Raw genomic sequence first — 23,605 nt, 5'->3', positions numbered from 1 at the left:
ATTCATTCAATGTGATCAGAGAAAAGGCAAAAGCAATACATCATGCCTGATCTTTTCTTAATGATAATTTCAGTTCCTCCCATTCTTTTACCTGTTTCCCTAAGGTATGATTTCTCTGGGGCATTTTTGAGGATATTTTGGGTAACAACAAAATAATTCTTAAGCTTAGAACTATAAGCTAGATATCCTCAATAAACTAATCAGTCAGTAAAACTAAGTCTATTTACACCAACTGAAGATCTGGCCCTAAAATATTAAAAACAGAAATGATATTAGAGACACAACGTGCCAAATTCAACCCCGGTGTGTGCAACTGTCACGGTGTGCATATCAGCAATAATTTTAGCCCACTCTTATTTATCAGCTATTATTTAGATTCTATACCTTGTAGATTCATTTGTGCATTTTGATTTAACCCTTAAACGGATTGGTAACTCACTTCACCAATGCGAAGGGCCTGATCTGAAGTCAATGAAAAGACTTCATTGACTTCAATAGCCTTTGGATCTAACGGACAAGTAATCAGACTGTATGTGGGAGAAGGGCAACATGGCACCACAGCTCTCCCACACATGCTGCAGTCACTGCTCCAGGCTCTGGACTGGAATGGCAGCTGCAGCTCCTGAATGCCATGTGCAAAGTATGTAAGGACCACTGGATTAGAGCAAGATAGATCCTGTGGCCCTTAGCTCTGTTTGTCCCTGACCCATCTTCTCACAGTCTTTGTAGGGCCACTCCCCTACCTTGGGGTACATGTGGTGCTGAGCAACCCCTGCACAGCCACTCCACCCCTGCACTTATGGCAGTCAATGCCCCCCCATGTCACAGGTGAATCTTAGCACAGGCAGTGCCTCAAGCACTGGAGCACTTTGTCCCTCCTCTTCTCTCTCTGTGGCACATAACAGTTTAGTCTCCGGCAGGCTACAATGTTTTGGTCTGATTTCAGCTGTTGGGTTCTGTGCGTGAGTGCTGGGTGCTGTTGGTTGCCTGTGACATACAGGAGGTCAGAGTAGATGATCTGGTGGTCCCTTCTGGCCTTAACTCTATAACATTAAAAAGATCCCTCCTAACCCCAAACAAATCACTCCCCTATCAAAAAAATTTGTGAACATAGGCCGGTTTTGTAGCCTCCAAATCTGGGGCCTAGCAGGCCAAATGGAAAATGGTGTCCCAGATCTGAGAACCCTTCACTGAGAATATCCTGCACCCAGGCACCTCAGTTTTAAACTGAGAGGCTGACAGCTCAAGGTGCTGATTCAGAGTGCTGCAGTGTCACACAGGGGCTACATTTGCTCACTGTGTCTTTCACTGAATGAGATCACAGCTTTATTAAACATAATTTGAATTAGTCAGAAGCATAGTGAAGACAGAGAAACTATGTCAAGGTTTCTAGGAATTATGTTACAACGGCAGCTCTTTGAAAGCAGTAGGAAACAGGTTACCTGAGTGAGACCCATGTATTTGTTGATGTTCTCTGACAAAAAGATCATGTCTCCATCTTGTGTCACCACAGCAATAAATCCCTCCAAAGCTTTCAGGTACAAGGTGTCTATCTGCTGGTCTGTCTCTAGGTCACTTTCATTGTCAGCACATACTGAAATAAAAGGAAAGTGGCCAAAAAAATCAATTTTCAGAGCCATCATTTTTCTGCTTACTTTCTAATCACACCAAATAGCAAAATGCTTTTTTGATGCCAGAATGCTGGTTATAGAAAAACCCTCTGTTTGCCTTCTTGGGGAGGATGACAACTGGGTGGGCCATCTGCATTGAGTCTGAAGGGGACATGTCCATCATTAGGAAGAGAGAAGACATCTTTTGTAAAGGTGAAGAAACACTTACCTTACAGTAACTGTAGTTCTTCAAGAAGTGTTGTCCATATATATATATTCCACTGTTGGTGCACATGCACCCAGTGCATTCACGTTCAGATTCTTTTGGCTAGCAGTGTCCTTTGGGGGCCACACCTGTAACATGAATGTCCTTGTGCCTCCAATCGAGGACATAAAGGGTGGGGCAACCCCAACTGCTCCTCAACTCCTTCACCAATATAGAAACCAGGTGTTGTCAGACTCTCTGTGGTAGCGGGGAAAGAGGGTGTCTCACGGAATAGATATGGGCAACATATCTTGAAGAACCACAGTTACTGTAAGGTAAGTAACTATTTCTTCTTCTTCGAATCCTTGCCTATATATATTCCACTCTTGGGACTCACAAGCAATAACCTATATCATAAGAAATGGGCACTAGGAGCCTACCTAAATAATGAACAAAGCGTGTCCCTACCAAAAATTAGCATCAAATTTTGATACTTCCACGATGGAGTAAAACTGGACAACTATGTGCACTGGACCCTAAGTACAGCTCTCTAGCATTGGAATATTTCTCAAAGCAGCAACAGAAGCTGCTTGCACTCTTGTAGAGCGAGCTGTCACTCTCACTGGCAGGTCTACGTTTCCTAACTCATGGCACAGTCGGATACGAGTAGAAATCCAGTTAGAAAGTCTCTTTGTTGAAATGGCTTGACCTTTCACTCTATACCCATAAGGTATAAACAATCTGGGGGATACCCTAAATGGCTTAGTTCTGGCTTTGTAGAAAACAAGTACCTAAGAACTTCTAGGGCATGAGGTTTAGCCTTACCTTTGTTTGAATGTGGCTTGGGGAAAAACATAGATGGGAGTATAAAACATTGTTTAGATAGAAATCAGAGACTACCTTGGCAAAAACCTTTGGGGGAGGTCTCAAGGACACCTGGTTTCTACAAAAAACTGTACATGGGGGCCCTTGCACTAGTACTTGCATCTCTCCTAGCCTTATGGAGGATATTACTGCTCCCAGGCAGAATGTTTTGATGAAATAGAGATTGTGTAGCTAATGGTGCAAAGGATGGGCCCATTAACTCTGTCAGTGCAATATTTAGATCCCAAGGAGTGGGACATTCTCTGACTGGGAGATATACCCTCATACGGTCTTTTAGAAACCAAGGCACCAGAGGGCATGAAAATGTGGAATACCTCTATATTGTTCTGGGGGAATATGCACTGACATATCCAGGTGATGACCACTTGGCTGATACAGAGACTTTAACCACCCTTGCATACAATGAAGATGAAGTCTGTCATGCTGCATTACATAGGTGGAGGAGGCCATTGTGTCCTAAAAGTCTGAGACAAGTCCTCACCAATATCTTGGGATGAACTTGTAGGTAATTGGACAGGTCTTGGAATCTCTCTTGTGGAAGATAAGCCATTTGAGATATTACCTCTAGCTCAGGGGCGGGCAAACTTTTTGGCCTGAGGGCCATATCGGGTTTCTGAAATTGTATGGAGAGCCGGTTAGGGGAGGCTGTGCCTCCCCAAACAGCCAGGTGTGGCCCAGGCCCCACCACCTATCTGACCCCCTCTGCTTCTTGTCCCCTGACGGGCCCTCCCGGGACCCCTACCCCATCCACCACTCCCTGTCCCCTGACCACCCACAGATCCCCTGCCCCTGACTGCCCCCCACCGCCCCATCCAATCCCTCCTCTCATTCCTGACTGCCCCCCTGGGACTCCTGCCCCCATTCAACCCGTTCCCTGCCCTCTGACCGCTCCCGGGATCCCTGCCTCATCCAACCACCCCTTCTCCCTGACCGCTCCTGGAACCCTTGCCCCTGACTGCCCTCCGATGCCCCATCCAATCCCTCCTCTCGTTCCTGACTGCCCCCCTGGGACCCATGCCCCATTCAACCCCTGTTCCCCGCCCTCTGACCACCCGGACTCCTATCCACACCCCAGCCCCCTGACCACCACCTCAAACTCCCCTGCCCTCTATCCAACCCCCCCTGCTCCCTGCCCCCTTACCACGCTGCCTGGAGCACAGGTGGCTGGTGGAGCTACAGCCGCATCGCCCAGAGCACCAGTACAGGCAGCCGCGCCACCTGGCTGGAGCCAGCCACACCCCCACACAGTACAGAGCACCACGTCAGGCCGCGGCTCTGCAGCTGTGAGACCCAGCAAGAGCTCGCAGCCCCGCTGCCCAGAGCATTGCACCGGCAGTGCAGTGAGCTGAGGCTGCGGGGGAGGGGGAACAGCAGGGGAGGGGCCAGGGGCTAGCATCCTGGGCCAGGAGCTCAGGAGCCGAGCAGGAGGGTCCCGCGGGCCGGATATGGCCCACAGGCCATAGTTTGCCCACCTCTGCTCTAGCTGGAGAGACAACTGTACGGTAGATTGGATGGAGAGATCTTTTTAGGTTCAAGAACCAAAACTGCCTCAGCCATGCTGGAGGCACACCATGATTATCCCTTGAATGGGAATTAGTATTGACTTTTCACCTCTCTAGGTCTAAGAGAGAAGAGACCACAGAATGGGGTCATCTAGCTGTTGATGCAACATTTTTTTGTTAAAGAGGCTAAAGAGCGTAGCAGATGTTCTGTACAAGATAAACCTGCACTTCTTGTCCCCTGAGATAAGCTGCCACTACTGGTAGCCATTTTTGTGAATATCCTTGATTCTGTCAATAGATTAAAATGGTAGCAACCTATACTGGCAGTACAAATTGCCCACTTGAACTCTCATACCTTTTTTGGGCAGGACAAATTGCTATATGGAAATAAGCATCCTGGCGTTCATATGCTGTGTACCAGTCAAGTGGATTTAGGGTTAGAATTATCAAGCACCTTCCTGACCTTGAGCTTGTGAATAAAGGTGTTCAGCTGTCTCAGGTCCAGAATAAGGCACCAGCCCTCTTTCTCTTGAGACACTTCTTCCATGGCTTTGGGATTTAGAAATGACTGCACATCCTGATGTAGCCTGCTGTCGTGAGAGGGGGCCTGAAAAGGGATGGAGAAGATGTATGGGGATTGTGGCTGAGGGTGGTCTGGAATTGGATGGAATAACCCATTTTTATGATTTTCAGGGTACAGGGCTCCATAGTGATGATGATCCAGATCATATGAAAATGAAATAAAAAATTCTCAAAAGGAGGAGATATAACAGGGATATCCAGAAGAATATGTACACTGCTCCTGACCAAGCACTTAGATCTGCTGCCTTGATGAGGTGGATGCAGATGACTTCCTTTTGTGGAATTTTTGGCACTTTCTTGGAGTTTCAAATTATCTTTATTGGGTACCTCTCCTGTGGTTGAGGCCTAAAGTGCTTCCACTTTGATGCAGGAGTATAGATTCCTAAGGACCTTAGTGTGGTACATGAGTCCTTCAGAAAATGTAAACCTTCATCGTTTTCACAGTGAAAGTTTCACATCCCATAAACGAAGATCCTCAGTTGTAATTTGTACTTCTTTAGGGATCCCTGATGACTAGAGCCAAGAGGATCTCCTTCTGGCAGTTGAGGTAGCCATAAATCTGGAAGCTGTAATTGTAGATCAATAGCTACTTGGAGGGTTGTTCGCACCACCAGTTGACCTTTGACCACCAAAGACTTAAATTCCTCCCTAGTACCTTGGGGAAGGTTTGACACTTGGCAGACCAGGTGCCAGTTCATGCCAGAGCCCTAGGCCAATTCACTTGTATATTAGTATAGATCAAAGTGATGGTTAAATGTATAAGAGTGTACTTAGTGTTTAAACTTCATGAAAACTAGTGGGATGTTACTTGCATTGTTTTCACTTATTTGTATCCCGTTATAATACAGTAGCAAACATTTACATTGTGTATACCCCTGTAACTAAATAACCTATCATACGAGCCATCAAGCAAGAAAGAAGCCTTGTGGAATGCAAATGAAGAACTTTAAGAGAAAAGTGCTAATTTCAAAGAAAGTGGTCATTGTGTGTGATGTTTGAAGGTCAAAGACTCAAAATGCATTCCTTACTCTCTGTAATCAAAGGAAAAGTTCACATGTAAAGTAACACTATCAGTTTGATTTCTGTGAGAAGCAGCTATAAGTATGGATTCAAGGAAGAATTCTGCATCTATGGACTATTTGGACTCTTACAGGGAAGGGTACCATATGCAAAGCAGAGATCCCCAGAGACAATATGGACTTCCTGAAAAGACTTTGGAAAACTGGCTGTTTATTACATCACTGCCACCATTTGAAGTTACAAACTCTGACTCACTTGTGCAAATATTTTCCCTGCTTTAACCTCTCAATAACTCTCCTTTCCTTTTCTTAGCTAATAAACGTTTAGTTAGTTTACTATAGAATTGGCTACTAAGTGACTGGTGTCACTGGAAGCAAGCCAAATGTGATGTGATTTTTGGTATAAGTAACTATTTTATCACAAAGTCCACTTTGTCGGGTGGCAAGATAGATTGAAGAGTCTATGGGAACTGTCTGTGACTCCATGATAAGACTGGTATAGTGATCCAGGAGTTCGTATTTGTCACTGGCTTGGTGAAATCTAATTATAGAACACACTAGTTTGGGGTGTATGCCCTGTTTTCTGACAGACTTCCCTGAGCTAGGGACTCATAACCATGAGCCATTCCAGACAGCATGACAGGAGCTTGTCTGCAAATTTAGATATGAAATCTCAATTCATATAATTGTGCTTCACCATCAGGGCCTGGTAATTGGCAATTCTCATTTGGAGCTGTGATGTAGAATTTTCTATCGTTTGATATTGCTTTTTGTTGAACGTCTTATAGTTATCTAAGTCAAGGCAGATGACATAGGTACCACAGTCTCCACAGGGGATGTGGATGAGATGAATGCTAGGATGGGATGGGCTTCTGTCTGCTACTCCACACCAGAGCCATGACCAGTCTGTTCAGCAGACTGTGGAACAGACTATGCTGGTTGTAGAGTCCCCTTGTGAGATGGATAAGGAGACCTAGCTCTGGACTGAGATGCAGACTCTAGCTTTCTAGCATGACTCATTCCCCATGGAACTTAATAAGGCCAAGGGTGTTGGGAAGCATAAGAGGCAGGTGGCCAAGGGGAATACTATAACACACCAGGGAATACTATAATTCTTTGAGATTCTATAGGCTAAGGCCTGGTCTACACTACGAGTTTAGGTCGAATTTAGCAGCGTTAAATCGAATTAAGCCTGGACACGTTCACACGGCTAAGTCCCTTTTTTCGACTTAAAGGGCCCTTTAAACCGGTTTCTTTACTCCACCTCCGACGAGGGGATTAGCGATAAAATCGGCCTTAGCGGGTCGGAATTGGGGTAGTGTGAACGGAATTGGACGTTATTGGCCTCCGGGAGCTATCCCACAGTGCTTCATTGTGACTGCTCTGGACAGCACTCTCAACTCAGATGCACTGACCAGGTAGACAGGAAAAGCCCCGCGAACTTTTGAATTTCATTTCCTGTTTGCCCAGCGTGGAGAGCACAGGTGCCCACGCAGAGCTCATCAGCACAGGTAACCGTGATGGAGTCCCAGGATTGCAAAAGAGCTCCATCATGGACCAAATGGGAGGTACGGGATCTGCTCGCCATATGGGGAGATGAATCAGTGCTAGCTAAATTCCATAGCAGTAAACGAAATGGCAAAATATTAGAAAAGGTCTCCAAGGGGGGGAGGGATAGCTCAGTGGTTTGAGCATTGGCCTGCTAAAGCCAGGGTTGTGAGTTCAATCCTTGAGGGGGCCACTTGGGGATCTGGGGCAAAATCAGTACTTGGTCCTGCTAGTGAAGGCAGGGGGCTGGACTCAATGACCTTTCAAGGTCCCTTCCAGTTCTAGGAGATGGGATATCTACATTAATTTATTTTATTTATTTATTTAAGGCCATGAAGGACAGAGGCCATAACAGGGACGCACAGCAGTGCCGCGTGAAAATTAAGGAGCTAAGGCAAGCCTACCACAAAGCCAGAGAGGCAAACAGAAGGTCTGGGGCAGAGCAGCAAACATGCCACTTCTACGCGGAGCTGCATGCCATGCTAGGGGGTGCAGCCACCACTACCCCAACCATGTGCTTTGACTCCTTCAATGGAGAAACACACAGGGAAGCGGGTTCGGGGTACGAGGAAGATGAGGATGAAGATAATGTAGATAGCTCACAGCAGCAAGGAAGTGGAGAAACCGGTTTCCCCAACAGCCAGGATATGTTTATCACCCTAGACCTGGAACCAGTAACCCCCGAACTCACCCTAGGCATGCTCCCAGACCCTGAGGGCACACAGGGGACCTCTGGTGAGTGTACCTTTGTAAATATTACACACGGTTTAAAAGCAAGCGTGTTTAATGATTAATGATTAATTTGCCCTAGCTATTGCGGCCACTACAGGTACTGGAAAAGTCTGTTAACGTGTATGGGGATGGAGCGGAAATCCTCCAGGGACATCTCCAGAAAGCTCTCCTTCATGTACTCCCAAAGCTTTTGCAAAAGGTTTCTGGGGAGGGCTGCCTTATCCCGTCCGCCATAGTAGGACACTTTACTACGCCAGGCCAGTAGCACGTAGTCTGGAATCATTGCATAACAAAGCATGGCCGCGTATGGTCCCAGTGTTTGCTGGCATGCAGACAACATCCATTCCTTATCGCTCTTTGTTATCCTCAGGAGAGTGATATCATTCACGGTCACCTGGTTGAAATGGGGTGATTTTATTAAGGGGACATTCAGAGGTGCCCGTTCCTGCTCTGCTGAACAGAAATGTTCCCCGCTGTTAGCCACGCGGTGAGGGGAAGGGGTGAAGTGATCATCCCCGAGAATTGGGTGTGGGGGGGGAAGGGGGGTTAGTTGGGTTTGTGCTGCATGTTAACCCGGAAACCGCAGCCCCTCCTTTTACATTGCAAACCCATTTTAAATGGCCAACCCAACGGGTCCTTGGTATGGGAAATGAGGGCGCTACTGTTTGAAACCATTCCCACATGTTAAGAAGGTTAAAAAAGCCAAAAGACTGTGGCTTACCATGGCTGCCTGCAAGCCGAAATCTGTTGCCTGGCACTGCGTGAGTGATCTCTCACACCAAACCGGCAGGCCCTCAATATAAGAGGAAAAATGCGACCTTGTAACGAAAGCACATGTGCTGTGTAATGTGAACAGCAAAATTTAACATGAAAGAGTGTACCCATTGTTCTCTAAAATGTGTCTTTTTTAACCATCTCTCCCTTCTCCTCCACCAGCTGCAAATGTTTCTCCTTCACAGAGGCTAGTGAAGATTAGAAGGAGAAAACGGCGGACTCGGGATGATATATTCTCGGAGCTCCAGATGTCCTCCCACGCTGATAGAGCACAGCAGAATGTGTGGAGGCAGACAATGTCAGACTACAGAAAAGCACAATATGAACGAGAGGAGAGGTGGCGGGCTGAATTGTGGGATGAACAGAGCAAGTGGCGGGCTGAAGATGATAGGTGGCGTCAGCTTGCAGACAGAAGGCAAGAGTCAATGCTCCGGCTGCTGGAGCATCAAACTGATATGCTCCAGCATATGGTTGAGCTGCAGGAAAGGCAGCAGAAGCAGAGACCGCAACTACAGCCCCTGTGTAACCTCCTCCCCAAGTTCCATAGCCTCCTCACCCAGATGCCCAAGAACGCGGGGGGGGGGGGGCCCTCCGGCCACCCAGTCACTCCACCCCAGATGATTGCCCGAGCATCAGAAGGCTGGCCTTTAATAAGAGTTAAAGTTTTAAACTGCAGTGTGTCCTTTTCCTTCCCTCCTCCCCCACCCCTCCCGGGCTACCTTGGCAATTATCCCCCTAGTTGTGTGATGAATTAATAAAGAATGCATGAATGTGAAGTAACAATGACTTTATTGCCTCTGCAAGCGGTGCTCGAGGGGGGGATGGGAGGGGTGTGTGGTTGGTTTACAGGGAAGTAGAGTGAACCGGGGGGGGGGAGGGGGCGGAGGGTTCATCAAGGAGAAACAAACAGAAGTTTCACACTGTAGCCTGGCCAGTCACAAATCTCATTTTCAAAGCTTCTCTGATGCGCACCACGCCCTGCTGTGCTCTTCTAACCGCCCTGGTGTCTGGCGGCGCGTAATCAGCGGCCAGGCGATTGCCTCAATCTCCCACCCTGCCATAAATGTCTCCCCCTTACTCTCACAGATATTGTGGAGCGCACAGCAAGCAGCAATAACAATGGGGATATTCTTTTCACTGAGGTCTGAGCGAGTCAGTAAGCTGCGACAGCGTGCTTTTAAACGTCCAAATGCACATTCCACCACCATTCGGCACTTGCTCAGCCTGTAGTTGAACAGGTCCTGACTACTGTCCAGGCTGCCTGTGTACAGCTTCATGAGCCATGGCATTAAGGGGTAGGCTGGGTCCCCAAGGATCACGATAGGCATTTCAACATCCCCAACGGTTATTTTCTGGTCCGGGAAGAAAGTCCCTTCCTCCAGCTTTCGAAACAGAGCAGAGTGCCTGAAGACGCGAGCATCATGTACCTTTCCCAGCCATCTCACGTTGATGTTGGTGAAACGTCCCTTGTGATCCACCAGGGCTTGCAGCAGCATTGAAAAGTACCCCTTGCAGTTTATGTACTCGGTGGCTTGGTGCTCCGGTGACAAGATAGGGATATGTCCTATTGCCCCACCACAGTTTGGGAATCCCATTGCAGCAAAGCCATCCACTATGGCCTGCACGTTTCCCAGAGTCACTACCCTTGATATCAGCAGGTCTTTGATTGCCCTGGCAACTTGGATCACAGGAGCCCCCACAGTAGATTTGCCCACTCCACATTGATTCCCGACTGACCAGTAGCTGTCTGGCGTTGCAAGCTTCCACAGGACTATCGCCACTCGCTTCTCAACTGTGAGGGCTGCTCTCATCCTGGTATTCTGGCACTTCAGGGCAGGGGAAAGCAAGTCACAAAGTTCCATGAAAGTGCCCTTACACATGCGAAAGTTTCACAGCCACTGGGAATCGTCCCACACCTGCAACACGATGCGGTCCCACCAGTCTGTGCTTGTTTCCCTGACCCAGAATCGGCGTTCCACGGCATGAACCTGCCCCAGTAACACCATGATTTGTACATTGCTGGGGCCTCTGCCTTGTGAGAGGTCTATGTCCATGTCAATTTCCTCATCACTCTCGTCGCCGCGCTGCAATCGCCTCCTCGACTGGTCCTGGTTTTGCTTTGGCATGTCCTGGCTCTGCATATACTCCAGGACAATACGCGTGGTGTTCATAGTGCTCATAATTGCCGCGGTGATCTGAGCGGGCTCCATGATCCCAGTGCTATGGCGTCTGATCTGAAAAAAGGCGCGAAACTGGTATCTGACGGACGGAGGGAGGGAGGGAGGGGCGAGTGATGACATGGCGTACAGGTACAGGGAATTAAAATCAACAAAGGTGGCTGTGCATCAGGGAGAAACACAAACAACTGTCACACAGAATGGCCCCCCCCAAGATTGAACTCAAAACCCTGGGTTTAGTAGGCCGTTGATTTCACGGAGGGCGGGGGAAGCAAATGAAAACAGAACAAATCTATCTTTTACATCTTAAGCTGGCAGACGACAGTGCAGCATGACTGATAGCCTTCAGCATCTTCTGGGTGCTTGGCAGAAAATACTGGGCGCTTGGCAGAAAACAGCATACTACGACTGATAGCCATCATCGTCATTGGGAAGACAGCACGACGACGACGGATACCAGTCGTAATATACCATCTTCTACCAAAAGGCAAGAGGCCACTGCTGATGAAGGCTACCAGTCATACTGCACCATCTACTGCCAAAAGGCAATTAGCTGCTGCTGTGTAGCAATGCAGTACCACGTCTGCCGGCACCCAGATGACATATGGTGACAGTGAGCTGAGCTGAGCTGAGCTGAGCGGGCTCCATGCTTGGCGTGGTATGTTGTCTGCACAGGTAACCCAGGTAAAAAGGCGTGAATCGATTGTCTACCGTTGCTCTGACGGAGGGGGAGGGGCCTGACGACATGTACCCAGAACCCCCCGCGACACAGTTTTGCATCATTCAGGCATTGGGATCTCAACCCAGAATTCCAATGGGCGGCGGAGACTGCGGGAACTGTGGGATAGCTACCCATAGTGCAACACTCCGGAAGTCAACACTAGCCTCGGTACTGTGGACGCGGTCTGCCGACTTAATGCACTTAGAGCATTTTATGTGGGGACACACACAATCGGCTGTATACAACCGATTTCTATAAAACTGGCTTCTATAAATTCAACCTAATTTCGTAGTGTAGACATACCCTTAGATAATTAAACTAAGTCTTTGACTCCATCTCAGGCATATACTGGTCTTAATGCCCAGACCTCAGAGAACAAGCGAGTGAAACCTCTCTACTGCCCTCAGAGCCTGAGGAGGAGAATGAATAATCATCCTGGAGAGGAGAAACTGTACCAGCTGATGTCCTGGGAGACGCCTCAGACTGAACTCTGATCAATACTGCTTAAGTACTCAGTACTACAGGAGCCGGCTCCTCCTTTCCCTGGGGGTCTCAACCCCTGCTCAGCCTCAGGGCCCACCTCCACCCCACTTCTTCCTGCCCCTGCCCCACTTCTTCCTGCCCTAGCTCCACCCCCTTCCCCGAACGCACTCCATCCCCACTCCTCCCCCCAGTGCCTCCTGCACACTGCGGAACAGCTGATCGCAGCGGGCAGGAGGCACAGGAAGGGATGGGGAGGAGTTGATTGCTGGGGCTGCTGGCAGGCAAGAGATGCTGGGGGGGAGCTGGCTGCCAGTGGGAGCTAAGCACCCACTCATTTTTTTCACAGAGTTGGCGCCTATGCTCAGTACCAGTATAGGAGCAATGGTTGGTATCAGGGGAGGCACCCTCACTACTGCCAATAGCAGGGAATCTGGTATTGAAGAGACTAGTAAGAGTTCTGTACAGTGCTTCAGTACTGAAGATGTTGGTGCCACGGACAGTTGAGAGGATGACATCAGTATTGGGGTGGGTAGCACCGGGGGCCTCAGTCCTGAAGTGATATAAGAACGGCCATCTAGCCCAGTATCCTGTCTTCTGACAGTGGCCAATTGCCAGGTGCCCCCGAGGAAATGAACAGAACAAGTAATCATCAACTGATCCGTTCCCTGTTGCTCATTCCCAGCTTCTTGCAAAACAGAGGCTAGGGACACCATCCCTGCCCATCCTGGCTAATAACCATTGAGGACCTATCCTCCATGAATTTATCTAGTTCTTTTTTGAGCCTGTTATAGTCTTGGCCTTCACAACATCCTCTGGAAAAGAGTTCCACGGGTTGACTGTGCGTTGTATGAAGAAATACTTCCTTTTGTTTGTTTTAACCCTGCTGCCCATTAATTTCATTTGGTGACCCCTAGTTCTTGTGTTATGAAAATAATTAAATAACACTTCCTTATTTACTTTCTCCACATCAATCATAATTTTATAGACCTCAATCATATTCTGCTTTAGTCATCTCTTTTCTAAGCTGAAAAGTCCCAGTCTTATTAATCCCCCCTCATACGGAAGCCGTTCCATACCCCTAATCATTTTTGTTTCCTTTTTCTGAACCTTTTTCCAATTCCAATATATATTTTTTGAGATGGGGTGATCACATCAGCACACAGTATTCAAGATGTGGGCGTATCATGGATTTATATAGAGACAATAAGATATTTTCTGTCTTATTATCTATCCCTTTCTTAATTGCCAATGTTTTGTTTGCTTTTTTGACTGCCGCTGCACATTGAGTGGATGTTTTAAGAGAACTATCCACAATGACTCCAAGATTCTTTCTTGAGAGGTAACAGCTAATTTAGACCCCATCACTTTATATGTATAATTGGGATTAAGTTTTCCAATGTACATTACTCTGCATTTATCAACACTGAATTTCATTTGCCATTTTATGCCCAGTCACCCAGTTTTGAGAGATCCTTTTGTAGCTCTTTGCAGTCTGCCTGGGACTTCACTATTTTGAGTAGTTTTGTATCATCTGCAAATTTTGTTACCTCACTGTTTACCCCCTTTTACAGATCATTTATGAATATGTTGAATAGGACTGGTCCCAGTACAGACCCCTGGGGGACACTTCCATTTACCTCTCTCCATTCTGAAAACTGATCATTTATTCCTACCTTTTGTTTCCTATCTTTTAACCAGTTACCACACCATGAGAGGACCTTCCCTCTTATCCCATGACAGCTTACTTTGCTTAAGAGCCTTTGGTGAGGGACCTTGTCAATGGCTTTCTGAAAATCTAACTATATCCACTGAATCTCCCTTGTCCAAATCCTTGCTGACCCCCTCAAAGAATTCTAGTAGCTTGGTAAGGCATGATTTCCCTTTACAAAAAGCATGTTGAGTCTTCCCCAACAAATTATGTTCATCTATGTGTCTGACAATTTTGTTCTTTACTATAGTTTCAATCAGTTTGCCCGGTACTGAAGTCAGATTTACCAGCCTGTAATTGCTGGGATCACCTCTGGAGCCCTTTTTAAAATGGGCATCACATTAGCTATCCTCCAGTCATTTGGTACAGAAGCTTATTTATTTAAATGATAGGTTATGGACTACAGTTAGTAGTTTTGCAATTTCACATTTGAGTTCCTTATCTGGTCCTGATGACTTATTACTGTTTAGTTTATCAAACCTTCTCTAAGGACACCTCAATCTGGGTAGTTCCTCAGATTTGTCACCTAAAAAGAATGGTTCAGGTTTGGGAATCTCCCTCACATCCTCAGCCATGAAGACCAATGAAAAGAATTCATTTAGTTTCTCTGCAATGACCTGATCGTCCTTGAGTGCTCCTTTAGCATCTCAATCGTCCAATGGCCCCACTGGTTGTTTAACAGGCTTCCTGCTTCTGATGTACTTAAAAAAAATCCTATTACTTTTTGAGTCTTAGGCTAGCTGTTCTTTAAATTCTTTTTTGGTCTTTCTAATTATATTTTTACACTTCATTTGCCAGAGTTTATGCTCCTTTCTATTTTCCTCACTAGGATTTAACTTCCACTTTTTAAAGAATGCGTTTTTGCCATTCACTGCTTCTTTTACTTTGTTGTTTAGCCACGGTGGCACTTTTTTGTTTCTTTTACTATGTTTTTTTAATTTGGGGGTATACATTTAAGTTGAGCCTCTATTATGGTGTCTTTCAAAAGTTTCCATGCAGCTTGCAGGTGTTTCACTTTTGGTGCTGTACCCTTTAATTTCTGTTTAACTAACCTCCTCATTTTTGTGAATAGTAACTCACTTAAAGTCATCCCAGTTAACGTTGTTTCGATGTTACGTTGCTGATCAATTAGGGAACATGCTCATTTAAAGTTGTGTAATGCTCCCTTCTAACCTAGTTTGGCAGCCACCTGCTTTGTCTACTGCTTGCAGAAAGAGCAGCCCGTTGCAGCCAGCTGGTTGGGGCTTGGAACCAGGGTGGACCGGACCGGCAGCCCCCCTAGCAGCTCCCTCTATCGGCTCCCCGCTCCCCTAAGTTCCCTGGGCAGCAGCTGCCTGCAGTTCAGCTGTGTCCCTCCCCCCACTGCCATGTGCTGCTACTGCCCTCTGCCTTGGAGCTGCTCCATGAGACTCCTGCTTGCTGTGTGGAGGGAAGGGAAGGAAGAGGGGGGCTAATGTCAGGGTGTCCCCCTCCACCCTGCTCCTGCACCCCATTTACCCCATCTTCCATAGAGCAAGGGGGGACAGACCAGGACTCAGGACAGAGGGAGCTTGCAGCAGCTGCGTCTCAGCAAGCTGATCTAATTAACAAGGCAGTGTACTTAAGGGAAATGCACATATCTCCCTCCATTCCTGCTGCCTTGTGTAGAGAGAGAGTTAACCCTTGAGGGCTCAGCCAATTGCTAGTTCATCATTTAGCAGTAAGGGAAATATCCCACCCACTGACTCCTCCACCTCAACCACGCCTCACAATCACCATCACTGTGTACCAGTATTTAAATTGTTTGTTTAAAACTTATACTGTGTGTGTGTGTATATATAATATAGTCTTTTGTCTGGTGAAAAAAATTTCCCTGGAACCTAACCCCCTCATTTACATTTCTTATGGGGAAATTGGATTCGCTTAACATCGTTTCGCTTAAAGTCGCATTTTTCAGGAACAGAACTACAACGTTAAGTAAGGAGTTACTGTAGTTCCCTTTTCTGAAATTAAATGTTATAGTGTTGGGCTGCTGTGGTGTTACCCCACCACAGGGACTTTACATTTAATTATATTGTGGTCACGATTACCAAGCGGTCCAGCTATATTCACCTCTTGGACCACATCCTGTGTTCCACTTAGGACTAAATCAAGAATTGCCTCTCCTCTGGTGGGTTCCAGGACTAGCTGCTCCAAGAAGCAGTCATTTAAGCTGTCAAGAAACTATCTCTGCATCCCGTCCTGAGGTGACATGTACCCAGTCAATATGGGGATAGTTGAAATCCCACATTATTATTGATTTTTTTATTTTAATAGCCTCTCTAATCTCCCTGAGCATTTCACAGTCACTATCACCAACCTGGTCAGGTGGTCAATAATATATCCCTACTGCTATATTCTTCTTATTAGAGCATGGAATTACTATCCATAAAGGTTCTATGATACAGTTTGGTTCATTTAAGACTTTCACTTCATTTCATTCTACACTTTCTTTCACACCTAGTGCCACTCCCCCACCAGCATGACCTGTTCTGTCCTTCCGATATATTTTGTACCCTGGTATTACTGTGTCCCATTGATTATCCTCATTCCACCATGTTTCTGTGATACCTACTATATCAATATCCTCATTTAATACAAGGCACTCTACTTCATCCATCTTATTATTTAGGCTTCTAGCAGTGGTATATAAGCACTTTAAAAATTTGCCACTTTTTATCTGTCTGCCATTACATGATGTAATTGAATGGGACTTTTTTTCATTTGACTGTTTCTCATCAGATCCTACCTGTATTTTATCATCACAGGTGCCTGACTGGGTGCCAGAGGTACCCTTTTGTGCCTTGTGCTCCCCTTTCAGCTGAGCCATGAGAGGATTTGTGGCTCCCAAGGAAGGACCTGATGATGGAGACTAGATCTCTTCCCTCTGTGGACTCTGCTTTTTCCTCCCCTTTGTCCCCTGAGATTTAACCAGGCAAGGAGGATCTTTAGGAACAGCTGTTTCAACTCAATAAGTAGAAGAGCCAGCAGGAGTCCTTTTAGATAATGAGCACTCAAAGGTTTCTGCCCAAGGCACCCCAGGGCCTGAAGGAGGACTCACTGACCTCTCTAGCAGGAACTTTTTCAGATGAGATGCCATAGTTCCTTCGATGCACTTAGAAACTGATTTACAGATGGCACATCACTATGTAATGTGCTGCATATCCAGATACAACAAGCATCTGGCGTGCCCATTACTGAGAGACATTACTGCCAGAATGAAGGGCAACTGTTAAAGCCTGGAAATTTGTGTTCAGTCATTATGATTGATCCCTGATTCCCTGTACTGGGGCAAACATTGAGGCAAAACCAAAATTCCTTATTATTGAAGAAAAAAGAAAAGGCTAAATCAGGGGTCGGCAACCTTTGAGAAGTGGTGTGCCAAGTCTTCATTAATTTAAGGTTTTGCGTGCCAGTAAAAGGTTTTGCGTGCCAGACCAGCAGTGCGGGCGGCAGACAGAACCCCAGACCAGCTGTGGGCTGAGCTGCTCAGCCCGCTGCCGGTCTGGGGTTCTGTCCACCGGCCCCTGCTAGCTGGGCTCCTGGCCGCCGGCCCCGTTCAGCCCGCTGCCAGCCGGGTTCCCTCCATCCAGGCCGGCAATGGGCTGAGCGGGGCCGGTGTCTGGAACCCCAGCTGGCAAGTGGCTGGTGGCTGGGAGCCCAGACCGGCAGCAGGCTGAGCGGCTCATCCTGCTGCCGGTCTGGGGTTCCGTCCGCTGGCCCCTGACAGCCAGGGTCCCGTCCGCCGGCTCCGCTCAGCCCGCTGCTGGCCCGGGTTCCGTCCATCCAGGCCGGTAGCGGGCTAAGCAGCGTGCCACTAAAAATCAGCCTGCATGTTGCCTTTGGCATGCGTGCTGCAGGTTGCCAACCCCTGGGCTAACCTAACAATAATCACTAACGGACTGCTATCTATTTACAAAACAATGGGTAAGCTACACAGTGAGCACAAAGAGGGTACTGCCACAGTGAGACAGAACTGAGTGGCAGTTGGGGTCACCCTGCCCCTTACATCCTCAGTTGGAGGTACGAGGATACACAGGGTGTATCTACATTGCAGCTGGAAAGGTGTCTCCCAGCCTGGATAGACCAACACATGCTAGTTCTGCTCAAGCTAGCATGCTAACCATAGCAGTGTGGATGCTGTGGGGTGGGTGACAGCATGGGCTAGCCACCCAACTACAGACACAGGGCGTTGGGTGAGCTTGTACTCACAGAGCTAACCAATACTGCTGCCCGTACTGCAACATCCACACTATTTTTAGTGCACTAGTTCGGCCAGAGCTAGCACATCTGTCTACCTGCCTGGGAGACACACTCCCAGGTGCAGTGCAGCTCTATGCTCAGAGTGCAGGCACAGCTCCCAGTGGACACAGCTGACCAAAAGAATCTGAACTCAAGTGCACTGGGTGCATGCTCCGCAACAGCAGAATATACGTTGACAAGCACTCAAAGAAGAACGTATTGTTTCTTCATTGCTGTTTAATATTACTACTGCAACACACAGGGTCTATTCTCCAGTCAGTGAGTGTATGTAATGCCTATTACTACTAAGGACATTTATGGCCTTGATTTTCAGATACCTTATTTGCAGATACCTGATTTGCACCTGCAATTACTGAACCTGCATGTAATGGCAGAAGCAAATGTACCTGATCTGTACACCCAAGTACTCATTTGCATAAACAGATGAGTGCATGCCTAGATTTTGTGAATCTCTCTCCCTACATTCAAATGCTGACACCACTCTTAATGTACTAGTCAAGAGACAGATAAAAATCATTTGCTTAAAGGAGATGTTCGTCTAAAACAAAATCACCCTCAATATGTTTGTGGCTAGTTTAGGTCAGTCTCTTAAGACAAAAGGTGGCTGGCAAGCAGAAACCTCCTGTATAGGTTTCATAGTATATCAAGAAGGCTTTGCTTATTCTAGTACAGAAGAAACATGTATTCATGGAAATGAAAATTATCATTTTTTCCCTACCCCTATACTGATGGATTCATTCTTAGGGATTTTCCCCATTTCTACTGAAAACACTAATTTTGGAAGTCTGCTAGAAAACTGAAGCAGCTATTACTTTATAGATACATATCGTATTTATCTATTTCATATATTTTAGCAGGAAAGAAATGGAGATCAATTGTTCTTACTTTAACATACCTAAAGAATTAATGATTTAAGATTAAAGGGTAAATCCTACTTATACCTACGGTTGAGCACTTTGACCAGTCCAAAAAATAATCGGTCAATTGACCAGTAAAATATTGTCAGATAATGTCAAAATGGTCAAATATTTTAAAGCATTACTTTATTAGAACAGTAACCACAGCAAAAGCAAAAATGAAAGACTTTATGGTCTCCAATAGACTTAGCCTTAGATAGATACATATTCCTAAAACAAATTTACTTAACTGAGATATTTTAACTCAGAAAAATGTGAAACAATGAAATGAAGTTCTAAAAGATGAAAGAATAATTATCTTTTCTAGCAATGTCAGGTTAGCATTTAAACGTGAACATTATTCAAGACACACACACAACGCCATCTACAGCCTCAGAAACAACTCTGACATCATAATCAAAAAGGCTGACAAAGGAGGTGCTGTCGTCATCATGAATAAATTGGAATATGACCAAGAGGCTGCTAGACAGCTCTCTAACACCACATTCTGCAGGCCATTATCCTCTGATCCCACTGAGGATTACCTAAAGAAACTACACCATCTGCTAAAAAAAACTCCCTGACAAAGCACAGGAACAGATCTGTACAGACACATGCCTAGAACCCCGACCAGGGGTATTCTATTTGCTACCAAAGATCCATAAACCTGGAAATCCTGGACGCCCCATCATCTCAGGCATTGGCACCCTAACATCAGGATTGTCTGGCTATGTGGACTCTCTCCTCAGTCCCTACACTACCAGCACTCCCAGCTATCATCGAGACACCACTGACTTCCTGAGTCTCAGAGTAACAGCCGTGTTAGTCTGTATCCGCAAAAAGAAGGACAGGAGTACTTGTGGCACCTTAGAGACTAACAAATTTATTAGAGCATAAGCTTATGCGTCCGAAGAAGTGGGCTGTAGTCCACAAAAGCTTATGCTCTAATAAATTTGTTAGTCTCTAAGGTGCCACAAGTACTCCTGTTCTTCTTTTGACTTCCTGAGGAAACTACAATCCATCGGTGATCTTCCAGAAAACACCATCCTGGCCACTATGGATGTAGAAGCCCTCTACACCAATATTCCACACAAAGATGGACTACAAGCTATCAGGAACAGTACCCCCGATAATGTCACAGCTAACCTGGTGGCTGAACTTTGTGACTTTGTCCTCACCCACAACTATTTCATATTTGGGGACAATATATACCTTCAAGTCAGTGGCACTGCTATGGGTACCCGCATGGTCCCACAGTATGCCAACATTTTTATGGCTAACTTAGAACAACGCTTCCTTAGCTCTCGTCCCCTAACGCCCCTACTCTACTTGCGCTACATTGATGACATCTTCATCATCTGGACCCATGGAAAAGAAGCCCTTGAGGAATTCCACCAGGATTTCAACAATTTCCATCCCACCATCAACCTCAGCCTAGATCAATCCACACAAGCGGTCCATTTCCTGGACACTATTGTGCTAATAAGCAATGGTCACATAAATACCATCCTATACCGGAAACCTACTGACCGCTATACTTACCTACGTGCCTCCAGCTTCCATCCAGGACACACCACACAATCCATTGTCTACAGCCAAGCTCTAAGATACAACCGCATTTGCTCCAATCCCTCAGCTAGAGACAAGCAGCTACAAGATCTCTATCAAGCATTCTTAAAACTACAATACCCACCTGCTGAAGTGAAAAAACAATTGACAGAGCCAGACGAGTACCCAGAAGTCACCTCCTACAAGACAGGCCCAACAAAGAAAATAACAGAACACCACTAGCTGTCACCTTCAGCCCCCAACTAAAACCTCTCCAACGCATCATCAAAGATCTACAACCTATCCTGAAAGATGATCCCTCACTCTCACAGATCTTGGGAGACAGACCTATCCTCGCTTACAGACAACCCCCCAACCTGAACCACCAGCAACCACACATCATTGAACAAAAACACTAACCCAGGAACCTATCCTTGCAACAAATCCCGATGCCAACTCTGTCCACATATCTATTCAAGTGACACCATCATTGGACCTAATCACATCAGCCATGCCATCAGGGACTCGTTCACCTGCATATCTACCAATGTGATATATGCCATCATGTGCCAGCAATGCCCCTCTGCCATGTACATTGGTCAAACCGGACAGTCTCTACGCAAAAGAATAAATGGACACAAATCTAACATCAGGAATCATAACACTCAAAAACCAGTGGGAGAACACTTTAACCTGTCTGGTCATTCAATGACAGACCTGCGGGTGGCAATTTTGCAACAGAAAAGCTTCAAAAACAGACTCCAACGAGAAACTGCTGAGCTGGAATTGATATGCAAACTAGATACAATCAACTTAGGCTTGAATAGGGACTGGGAATAGCTGAGCCATTACAAACATTGAATCTATCTCCCCTTGTAAGTATTCTCACACTTCTTATCAAACTGTCTGTACTGGGCTATCTTGATTATCACTTCAAAAGTTTTTTTCTCTTACTTAATTGGCCTCTCAGAGTTGGTAAGACAACTCCCACCTTTTCATGCTCTCTGTATGTGTATATATATCTACTCAGTATATGTTCCACTCTATGCATTCGAAGAAGTGGGCTCTAGCCCACGAAAGCTTATGCTCAAATAAATTTGTTAGTCTCTAAGGTGCCACAAGTACTCCTGTTTTTTTTTTGCGGATACAGACTAACACGGCTGCTACTCTGAAACAAGACAGAACAGTTACAACAGAAAAGAAAATGAAATTAAACAGAAATAAAACAAACACAAAGCAACTATAAGAGAAAAAGTCATTTTAAAATGCTCTTATACTAGGTAGACAGCAGGCCAACTTGGTGAGCAGCTTAATGGCTGTCTCTCTTTTCTTCTTGTGTTGGGGAAGGAGGTTTAATGACTTTGAACCCCCCTTTCCCTTCTCCACTCCCTTCTGCGTTAATTTTGTATGTTTGTCTAGTCAGTTTAGACTGTAAGTGTTTTGAGGGCAGGAAATGTTCCTTTTAACTTGTTTGTATGGCCTGGTAAACAAACAAAAATATACATGCATACCATGTTTGTTCTAAAAGATTCCAGCCAATCAAAATGCTCAACTTTGAATTAGTTCACCTTTTCACCCAACAGGTGGCATTAGCATGTAGTAATGTAAGTGACCAAGATATTTAGGTAGGCTTGCTAACAGATGGCACCATGATACATTCAGAATGGTAGTTCATTGCCTACATCAGAACATTTTTGCTGGAATACTTGACTTTGGTCAAATAATAGGCGGTCAATTGACAAGCCAATTGACATTATTTGATGAGTCAATCGACCAGACAAGCCTCCATAAGGCTTTCTGCAACCTCACTGGGTGAGGCATGGGAATGCACTGAGAGGTGTGGCTAGGAAAATTTCAGTGGGTCATACACTGCAGCCCCTACACACTGGAACTGACCATGCCCCATAACCAGCAGAGCATATACCTGAAGTGCCCAGTAGGAACATACTAAGGCTGAATTCTAGAGCTCCCTGGAGAGCTTATTTAGGCATCATGCCCTGATGTTGTGTGGGTGTGTTGGGAAGCAAGGGAGTGGAGTCATCATTCAGCCACTTTCCACCACGCCCAGCACAGGACAAGACTGAGCTTTAATGAGTGAATGTCATTTCATTTGTGCATAACAATTTAGATAAAACAAAATGTAGGGCCTAATTCTGACCTTGTGCAACTCCACTGACTTCAATGGAATTCCACCAGGGTTGGAATTGGCAGGTAGAAAACATACCACAATAGATCTGAATAATATTCACTTTGACCATAATGCCCAGTTAAAACAATTAATGTAAGCGGCCATCCGCCTTCTAAGTGCAATTATGCTGCATACAGAATGTCAAGACTACTCTTCCGGAAGCAAATAGTTTAGTCAGCAGGGGCCCTGGCTATAACCCAAAACAAACTGTACCATGTAGGTTCACAGCAAACCTAATCTTCTTGACTCTCCAACTGAAGCCTCTTTTTTCTATTTTTTTATCAGCTCATTAAATTTGCATTAGCAAAACATCACCATTCAAAAGCAGGAAGACTATTTTCTATTCCAAAATACTTAGTACCACCAACGGTAAAAAACAAATGGTTTACTTGTAGTATCAGACGATTACGTTACTTTCCCATATGTATTATGTCACATACACATGCACGGATTACCTCCTTGCAGCACTCACGAAGAGGTGCACGATCAAGCCCTAGGGCCTCAATTCAGCAGATCACTTAAGCACATGCTTAAATTTAAGCACACACTTAAACTCTTTGTTGCATCGGACCCGGTCCAGTTTTTTTAACGTTATATTAGTACAGAAAAAATGGCCCAACGCTGCATAACACTGGCAGATTCAATGTCAGTAGTTAATGGGAATCCTCACTTGTAGTCAATTAGCGCCTTGTAGGTCCTGCTGCTGCTCACATCCAAGTCTTGGTCTACACATATTTTGTGTATTG

At 45.9% G+C, this 23,605-nt stretch overlaps 1 protein-coding gene across 12 annotated transcripts in view; it reads right to left on the bottom strand.

Annotated features, from left to right (window-relative positions):
- Positions 1-23,605, bottom strand: part of EPAS1 (endothelial PAS domain protein 1) — a 153,847-nt gene that overhangs the window by 42,046 nt on the left and 88,196 nt on the right. For 7 of the 12 annotated variants that reach the window (XM_008170812.4, XM_065590687.1, XM_065590690.1 and 4 more), the window contains one exon: positions 1,443-1,594. In XM_008170812.4, the coding sequence (XP_008169034.1) occupies positions 1,443-1,594 (152 nt within the window). Of the gene's footprint in view, positions 1-1,442; positions 1,595-4,665; positions 4,810-23,605 lie in introns of all 12 variants that reach the window. The other 5 variants (XM_065590689.1, XM_008170810.4, XM_042855167.2 and 2 more) reach the window with 1 other exon arrangement.

This window comes from Chrysemys picta, chromosome 3, assembly GCF_011386835.1.
Source record: "Chrysemys picta bellii isolate R12L10 chromosome 3, ASM1138683v2, whole genome shotgun sequence".
Lineage (NCBI taxonomy): Eukaryota > Metazoa > Chordata > Testudines > Emydidae > Chrysemys > Chrysemys picta.
Note: the sequence above shows the minus strand (reverse complement) of the source record. Positions and strands in the feature narration are given on the sequence as shown.